At 32.0% G+C, this 9,615-nt stretch overlaps 1 protein-coding gene across 1 annotated transcript; it reads left to right on the forward strand.

Moving 5' to 3' along the window:
- Positions 1-2,262: 2,262 nt before the first annotated feature.
- On the forward strand, positions 2,263-6,047 carry LOC120212797 (GLABRA2 expression modulator-like). Its single transcript, XM_039210981.1, has 4 exons — positions 2,263-2,701; positions 3,106-3,207; positions 5,143-5,414; positions 5,776-6,047. The coding sequence occupies exons 1-4, from the start codon at positions 2,332-2,334 to the stop codon at positions 5,962-5,964; spliced, it is 933 nt and encodes a 310-aa protein (XP_039066912.1). The 5' UTR covers positions 2,263-2,331; the 3' UTR covers positions 5,965-6,047.
- Positions 6,048-9,615: the final 3,568 nt, after the last annotated feature.

Below are 9,615 nucleotides of genomic sequence, written 5' to 3' on the forward strand. Positions count from 1 at the left end.
TAAAAATAAATAATTACAAAAATTAATTCTTAATCTAATAATCATGCATTAAATGAATCAACTAATTATTAATAATAATTTAAATTAAATTAAAACATTAAAATGTTACCGTATCAGCAAAGTGTCGAGATATTTAATTATTAATATAATAATCATGCATTAAATAAATAACTAAATATTACTAATAATTTAAATTAAATTAAAACGTTAAAATGTTACCGTATCAGCAAAGTGTAGAGATATATGATTTCCATCCGAGCGAAGTAAACTGTCTACCATTATATATCTGCAAAATAATTATATTAGTAAAATATTAAATAAAGTAAAAACATAATAGTAAAAATATTATAAAATATACCTTAAAAAGAGAGTATTTGAGAGAAATTTAGAGAAATTGAGAGAATTTGGTGTGATAAAAAGTGATTGAGGATGGGGATATTTATAGGGAGGATGGGGACGGGAAGGGTCGGTAATTAGGGGTATAGCGCGCCCCTTGCACCGCGCTATACCCCACGTGTCAGATATACAGGTATAGCGCGCTGCAGGGGCCACGCTATACCCACGTGGCCCCAGCTCACCGTATAGCGCGGTGCAGGGGGCGCTTTTTACTGCTAAGAGTATTAGATCGGAAAATATAGTCTGACCGGCGTTAGATCGGTAATATTACCGGTCACCGGTGATATATCGAGAAAATCACCTTTTTTTTAGTAAAATTCTCCTGATGTTTTAAAAACTAACAATTTGCTCATTGATATTATCGATTTATAATAAATCAATTATTCATCATTGACTGCTTTTATTGAGAGTGACGAAATGCATAGTACATATTGTACTAACATATAAATAACCATTATAATCATGTGTTCGAGATCAACATTAACTATCACGATAATACCTCTCAGTCAAGACCAAGAGAAACAAACTTGGTCTAAACCTTTCTTCCTCTAAAAGATAGAACCTCTACAACAATTCACGGTCATTTAATTACCGGTCACAATTCTCGTTGTAAATTAAAAGAGACAAATTATTATTTATCACCACCTCTTTCCATTATTACCATTACCATCAACAAACTTCATGAAATATTAATCATAGTCCATAACCATGTACCTTAGTTATGTTGAAGTCTCATAATTGGATTGAATGATTTTCTCTTGATAATATGTAGATGGAAATATTTCGTATTTTCGTAACCAAATAAAATCCTGTTTGAAATATATTATCGTGTTTTTGGTTATCAATGTAGTTTGCAATAGTATGTCATTTAAAATTTAGACTTAATTATAATATAAGTATCTAAACTATACCGCTTTTTTATAAATAGGTATTTAAATTGTTTTTTATATGATTTCGATGTCTAACGTTACAAACGTTATCGCTTTAGGTGTCCGGACCGTGAACGTCGTTAATTTCCTGAATTAAGTGGCACATGTCATATTTTGATAATTTTTAAAAAAGTATTTATTTATACAAAACTAAAATTATAATAAAAAAAATCAAAATTGCTCAAAAACTTTGAAAACCTTCATTTCAAGTTTCAACCTTAAACTCATGCCGAATGCCATCATTTGCTATCAACGAAGTTCCACTCGACCTCACCTCCCCCGACGATCGATATCCAATGAAATCGTGATTGATCGATAGTCAATTGACGACCAGTTGACGTTTTGTATACACGTGAACCCTAGGATGAAAATCACGATCCCACGTGATTTCAACGGTCAACGACAACAACTACGATGGTGTATGACTAGGAGGATGGCAAGGAGTATGTCGGTGATAGTGGTCGTGGCCGAAAAAGATGACGACGATGAGTTAGAGTTAGGGATTTGGGTTTTTGTAATTTAAGAAAATTTAAGGTTCTTTTTATAAATATAATATTGTTTTTAAGTTTTTTTAAAAATAACTAATTTTTAAAATTATCAGAATATAACACATGTCACCTAACAGAGAAAATTAACGATGTTTACTGCTCGGGCATCTAAAGTAATAACGTTAGGCACAATAATATTCGAAAAATAATTTAGACACCTATTCATGAAAAACAATACAACTTAATCACTTATTTTATAAGTAAACCTAAAATTTATTCGCTCCATCTTCTAATAATGAGAAAAGAAAAAGGACAAAGGTCAAAGAACGATGATCATCAGTTTGGCGCTAAAAAAAGTCATCACATTGGACGGTTCCCCTACCATCGCCGTACCGTAATTCCCGCCAAATCCCCCAAATTTATTTCTTCAAAAAGATGCAAATTTCTAAAAGGAAAAACAATTTGAGTGATAAAAAAGCAGCAGCAGCCACGCCCAAGGCCTACAACGCTCTAAAAAGATGGAGAAAATGAAGACGGAAACCGAGCCGAAGTCCAGCACAACGCAATCTATGGCTCAGGAACCGAAATCCAAAGCGGAGCCCAAAAACTCGGATCCCGCAGTGGACGAGGATGGCTTTGTTATTGTTCCAACAGCGGAGCCGGAGAAAGATGAGGAGAAAGAGAAAGAGATTCAGAATCTTATTCGAAACGAGCAATCGTCGAACCAGACACAATTGGCGTCGACGGATTCGGTTCATCGGAGCACCCAACCGGCTTGTGAAGCGCCTGCTGCAGATCACGGTACTGGTAACATGTCCGCTACTAGCGGATACGATCCTAATGTTGTTCAAGCTCCTGATGTGGAATCTTCGGAGGTTTCCTTGAAAGGCAAGCTTCTATTGCATTTATTTCTATTATTTATCGTTTATTTCAAATTTGTAAATATATTGATTTCACCATTATTAAGTTGGCTTGGATCGCGTTTCTTTATTTGATTTGGGAAAGACGTAATAGGGGAATTTCCCGTAAATCTGTTATGGGAGAGTGATGCTATTCTTGATTTGTTTAAAGAAATAGTTCGATTTGCATTTTGTAGTATGAAGATAAATAAGATGTGATCTATTGATAGGAGATTTTGTATAGAGTGGGATTTGAATGATTGAGCGTCGTGTTTTTGTTGGATGCTCTTGTAATCCTGTGTAGCAGTTGGCTGCTTTTTTGGATATAATATGATCGATTTATCTGAAAATATATTTTTTTCTTTAAACTTTTTTTTTTTTAAATGGAAACAGATAAAATTGAAACTATGAGGGATGCCTTTTGGAGATGGAAGAAGGCAGTGGGAGAAGCGTCAAAGAAAGTCGAGGATCTTGCCGGGAACACGTGGCAACACTGTATGTTTTTTATTTTATAAAGGATTCAATTGTCTTTCGTCTTATTTATTTTAAGTTATTGGTGTTTTTCCAGTTGAGTATAGTTATATTTGGTTTGAATTTGGTCGTACTTGTTAGGTTTCCATGATTGGAATTGATATTAAATGCTTGGTAATTTGGGTTTGATATTAATATGTATATATTTGCTACAAAGAACGTAGAACCTAGGGGATAGAAAAAAAATGTTGCAGATAATATAGTTTGAACCCTAAACTTGTCGGATTCCTCATTGAGGATGGTTGCGTGAACCAATTTTGATCGGAGAAAAGGAGAGGATGTGACCAACTTCATTCATTCATTCATTCTTTCCCACTTTTAACAAAGGTGTTACACATGAATGTTCAGGGAAACAAGTCTGCATAACATAGGTCTTATCGGGGATGGACCAGGGGGGGGAGGATGGGAACAGTTGCCCTCCTGAAATTTTAAATTTGCTGTATATTTTAGTTTTTTTTCTATGTATTTTCTATTGAAGATTTGCTTTCGCCCTTGGAATTTTAAAAATTCAAGTTCGTCCCCTTAACATAAAATTCTACGTATGTCCCTAGGTCTTAAACTTGGCTCAGTAAAGAGCGGATGATAAATCTTTATTTCCTGAGATTTCATGGTTATTCCTTCGATATGTCCCAGTGTTTAGTAAGAATTTTCTGCTTTCGTTTCTCTTAGTGGTGAAATAACTATATTTTTTCAGAGATTGCATTATTAGATAGATTTTGTTTGTCCAAAATTTTTGCAAGGGCCTAGTCTGTTCTCAGCTTAACCCAATCCCCTATGTTGGACTTCGGATTAGAAGCAAGCTAGGTGCCCTTTAATTCTATATCTATTCAAGTAGCTGATTATAGCTCACAGATCATCTATATTCCAAGTTATTACTACCATTTCTTGAATCATGTGTGATCACCTCATTAATCTTTAGGGATGCTCAAAATTTAACCATATGTTACACTTGATGCATGGCAAACTCTTGTTTCTATTGTTCTATGTAACAAATAGAAATGTTATTAACCAATCTATATTTGCTGTTTTGGATTGTTGAGATGTCTCATGTAAAATTTTCGATGACAACTCTTGCACTACAAAATCCGCTGCATATATTGCTCTTGTCATTTGAGGACCTTTGGCCCCCCTTTTTTCTTTTACACTTCACTTTTGAATGAATGAGTCCTACACATTTGAACGGTGATGATCAATGTATTGATTCTTAATGGATGAAAAAGTAATGGACTAGACCTTAACCCATTATTTGCTCATTACCTTGGGGTAGTGTTTGGGAACTTGAATTTCACAATTTAGCTTTGGATTTCAAAGTTGGTTTGAATTGCATAATAAAATACTTAGAAATGTAACATGGATTATTATTTCTCAAACCCTTGGATTTGTTAGATGCCTATATAGTAATGATTTTGAAATTCCTAGTTTATTTTTGGATTTGATTAATCCAAATTTTTGTATTTTCCATCTATATATTAGATTGAAACTTAACTTTTTATACATGGTTATTGATTTCATTCTTATCATTTACGTAGTAAATGAAATCCAACTCCAAATTCTCAACATCTTTTTTCCCATTTGGTGCATATATTTCTATTGGTAGAGTAATTACCTCAACTTAGGCATGCATAAAATGATCATAAAATTTTGATAATGTGCATCCTTTGTCATGTTCTGATCCCTTTTCTATTGACTACAAATGTTGATTTCATTTTGGCATAAGAATTTTTTTTTTGAACTTCCAGTATATAAAATGGAAGAAAATGGATCACATATATTAACTAGAATAATATGCTATTTCGGATTTCCTATAATGCATTAACCCAACTCCTCCCTTTTGCTTCTCAAATGAGGTTCAAATACATAAGATCACTTAAATAATGTTTCCCTTATTTCCTAGATCAGTAAAAACAAGCCCGAGTTTTGCTGAGGCAGCCATGGGAAGAATTGCTCAGGGAACAAAGGTTTTAGCAGAAGGTGGCTATGAGAAGATCTTTAGACAAACTTTTGAAACAGATCCCGAAGAGAAACTTCAGGATTCTTTTGCATGTTACTTATCCACATCAGCTGGTCCTGTCATGGGAGTTTTATACGTATCTACAGAAAAGCTTGCATATTGCAGTGACAGCCCTCTTTCCTATAAAAATGGTACTCTGACTGAATGGAGTTATTATAAGGTACCTTTCTTTAGCCTTACATGCTTGCATTTAGAAAATAATCAAAAAGACCAAGAATCAGATGATCTAATGGGATGAGGCATTAGATCCTATAAATAAGTTCAAGGTTCAAATTCTGATATTGTAAGTGGCAATATTGGGTTGGGAGGGCTGCCCCATAATTGGCCTTTTTAGTATCCAATCTGGATTTAGTTAATCAATATATTACAAACCAATGATTTAATTGAAAAAATAATCTAGAGGGAGGTGTTATTATAATTATCCCTAATTATATAAGTTATAATTTATTTAACCTCCGATTCCATTTTTTAAGCATGGCTTACCAAGTTATGATTCTATATTTTTGTGTGCGCTAAAACAGGTACTTATCCCATTACACCAACTAAAAGCAGTTAATCCATCAACAAGCAAGGTCAATCCTTCCGAAAAGTACATCCAAGTTTCCACTGTTGATGCCCATGAATTTTGGTTCATGGGCTTCTTAGACTACCAGGGTGCTGTTCAATGCCTACAGGAAATTTTGCAACTCTATAGTTTACAATCTGTCTGAATAATGTTTCCATCTGACATTACCTTCAATGTTTTGTCATAAAAAAAATTATATTTTCTCTGCTTCTTGGAACCATTTGATAATTTTCACGATCCTTGGGAAGTTTCTTCGATATAATTCTATGGAATTATGGGGTAAATTGTAGAGTTCTCTATTCAAGCACAACTCGGTTGTAAATTTTACTTGCTAGAACTTGTTAACTTACTATCGTTTATCGAGGGTAGGAGCAAGTTAATAAGTATAATATGTACCAAAACATGTCTCTGTGTACTATAAACTATTCACGTAAGTTTGAACTCATTGAGTGATCTTACTGGTAAAGAGGAATGTTGTTTTGATCTAGATTCGAACAATTTTATCTTTAGGGTATCTGTTGTCAGTGAATTAAAAAAATTCATAATAAGTACTATGTAATCACTCTATGAAAAACTATTTGAGTAAATTTCATGTATATAAGGGCGGGTCTTATAGATCAATTTACAAACCAATACACATCAATTCAAAATTTAACATGTTAAATAACTTAGATGTCACTGTACCATCAAATGAACATGGAGGGCCCTTGCATGAATAAACACACCAAGGCAAGCATCCTTTAAATTCACATCAATAGTTGCACGAACCAAATTACTCGATGGTTAAGAGAATAGTTGTTATTCTTAGAGGTCTCGGATTCGAGCAGCAATAATTTCAGTATAGGTGAATAACCGTTTATTATTAAATGGTTGATAAAAAATTGTTCAATCAACATCACATGCTTAGTTTCATAACCCATTTATACATCAACACAACAGGAACTACATTCACCAAACTTAGCAACTAGACAATACATGAAAAAGCTAAACTGATGCTTACCATTCTACCATCATCAATCTTACCGACCACGTATAATGGCATGGGCATACACACATATATAAGCTACACATACAACAAATAGCAATCTAGTGACTTTTGAGGAAATTCAATGAGGTAATTAACAATCAAACATGATATAACCATATTTCAATAAGTATAATCAATTTGATTCTTCAATTAAAGCGATACAAATACATAATTTAATGTTGGTGAGACTAATTGTAGTATCGATTTATAGTTTGATTATATAGGGTGGTTAGTTATTCACATTTATCTAGATGATTTCATCAGGTTTGTTTTGTTTTATACTATCCAACTCAATTAATAGCGTTTATTAAGATATCCTCTCAAAATTAAATTCAGTTTATTCTTATTTTAAAGTTTTTGAGTTGACATTAGTTTATAGGGTTTAAAAGTAAGCTAAAAGTAATGAGAGATAGATTGAGTGACTTTAAAAAAATTATCTTATCTTCGTCGGTCGATATTTTCGGATAGATACCTCCATTTACTGGAACTTTCAAAAAATCTATATCCTCTAAAACGGGGAGCATCATAGCCTCCAAGCTTATTGCAGTCTATATACATGACCTCTAACACACTCCTGTGATCTACTACAATGAAATCTAAGATATATTGAATATGTTAACCTACGAGTAGTCTCATTATACCTTCATATCTCTCACGGAAAAACATCGGCCAACAATCGTTATCTCATCGATCACATATCTTCGTCCAAATTAGAAGAGGCAAAACCATCAACGTGATAAACTTGTTTCCATCAGCAATCCTATGGGTCACTTCCAATCTTATGAACTAAGTTGAAATTAATTATTTATTGTTCCTCTCTCTAAATAAGGTTAAGTCCCTAAAGTATTTTATTTGTACAATTCAAATCTATTTAAATTTGATCCCATGTTTGATTGAGATGAAATTTCCTATCTCACCAATAAGCATGTTGAAGGGAAGCATATTAGTTTTAGGGTTATATATACATATTATAATATTAAATAAATTTAATTATTAGGTATGTTAATTTAAATTATGATTATAAGTATATATTAGTCTTAAAAACAATTAGATATATGAGTTATCAAGTGTTTAAATATAGTCTTTTGAACATATATATTGAGTGAGTGAACATAAGGTTAGTACAGGTGTCACCGCCGTCTCCTGACTCGTATAATTACGTATCTTCAAGACGTATTGCGCACATTAATTTTTTTTGGATCGCATATTTCCCCCATATTTTTTACCTTATTTTCTTTTTCTTTCAATTTAACCCAACATGTGCCTATATTGTCGTCGTATAGGAAGAAGGCGTGTCCTACAGGGTGTGTCTTACAGGAGAGCTTTCGACATATCGAGTCTTTGTCCTACATGACATAAAATAGGACTAATTTAGAAAATAATCTAAAATGTGCATTAGAATAGGAAATTATTTTTAAATAAGGTATATTCGGGTGAAAACCCCATTTTAAACTCAATGTAACATGCCATGTGTGAAAAGGAGATTTTGTTTATAGTGATAATCAGATCTAAAATAAATATGGTGAAGTAGTCGATTATTATTCGTTAAAAAGTTGCACATTCCTATTATAAAATAGGGTAAATTACACATTTAGTATATAAACTGTTAGTTTTGGTGTGTTTTAGTATTTAGACTTTCAATTTTTTCAAATTATACTTAAAATTTAGTTTTTGTTTCATTTTAGTATCCGTCGTTAAAAATTTTAGATTTTGTTTTATTTTAGGATCCGTTCAAAATTTAAAGTTATGTTTTGAAAAAAAGTAAAAGTTTAGGTATTAAAACAAATCAAAACTGATAGTTTAAGTACTAAACACGTTAAGTTTTTAATGGAGGAGTAATAAAATAAAAACTAAACTTTAAGTATAGTTTTGAAAAATTGAAATTTAAGTATTAAAATGAACTAAAATCAATCATTTAAGTACTAAATGTGTAGTTTACCCTTAAAAATACTATAATAATTTTGTGTAAACCTTGGGGATTAAGTCTTATTAAGCGCGGGGAATTACAGCACATTCCCAGTTTGGACTGAAAGCAACCGTGTGGGTCCCTCCCTGCTAAACTAACCCAAGGTACCCCTTGTTGTGTGTGCACCTACAATTGTAAATTAGACTATATAAATTATTTGAGTTAAATTTGATCAAAGTTTAATAAAATAATTGATTCAAATGAATTTAAATTGAATTCGAACTTGAAATCAAATTTTCAACAAACCGAATTAAGATGTTTAATATTCGACTCAAAAATTTTGTGAGTAACTCGAAAAAATAATATATTAAAATTTTATTTTTTTAAAAATAATACTTATGTGTTGTTTTTTAATATGCACTATAACTTTTTCAAGTATTTAAGATTTAGATTCGAGTTTAAATTTGAGCTTTAATCGAATTAAATTTATTCTTTTTTAATTTTAAACTTTTTTGAGCTTCAATTAATAATTTTGAATTTAAAACGAATTAAAAAATTTAAACTGTTAAAAATTTTAATCGAATCGAACTCTATTTTAAAACTTTTAAAATAATCTGAAGTCAGCAATACAAAAATTCGAACCTAACGGGACAGACCACACTCCTTAAGGGAAACATTCCTACTAATAAACAAATCCAGCCGTTAAAAAGGAGGCGCGCATTCCCTTGCCACGTCATTTTCACGTTAACTTCACGACGCTCCGTTACTTCACTTGTATAAGTTTTCCTCAATTTTAGAAACATTTAGTTCTGAAAATAATTTTTCTTTCTATTTTTTAGAAATTAAAAAAATATGCTTAATAA

The sequence above is a fragment of the Hibiscus syriacus genome, unplaced genomic scaffold (genome assembly GCF_006381635.1).
Source record: "Hibiscus syriacus cultivar Baekdansim isolate YM2019G1 unplaced genomic scaffold, ASM638163v2 tig00110017_pilon, whole genome shotgun sequence".
In the NCBI taxonomy this organism is placed as follows: domain Eukaryota; kingdom Viridiplantae; phylum Streptophyta; class Magnoliopsida; order Malvales; family Malvaceae; genus Hibiscus; species Hibiscus syriacus.

What these genes read in the sequence shown, in the direction of transcription:
- LOC120212797 (XM_039210981.1), top strand. Translation starts at nt 2,332, where the DNA reads ATGGAGAAAATGAAGACGGAAACCGAGCCGAAGTCCAGCACAACGCAA. An exon ending in TTCGGAGGTTTCCTTGAAAG is followed by an intron (nt 2,702 to 3,105) that starts GCAAGCTTCTAT and finishes AAATGGAAACAG; the next exon opens with ATAAAATTGAAACTATGAGG. An exon ending in CTGAATGGAGTTATTATAAG is followed by an intron (nt 5,415 to 5,775) that starts GTACCTTTCTTT and finishes GCGCTAAAACAG; the next exon opens with GTACTTATCCCATTACACCA.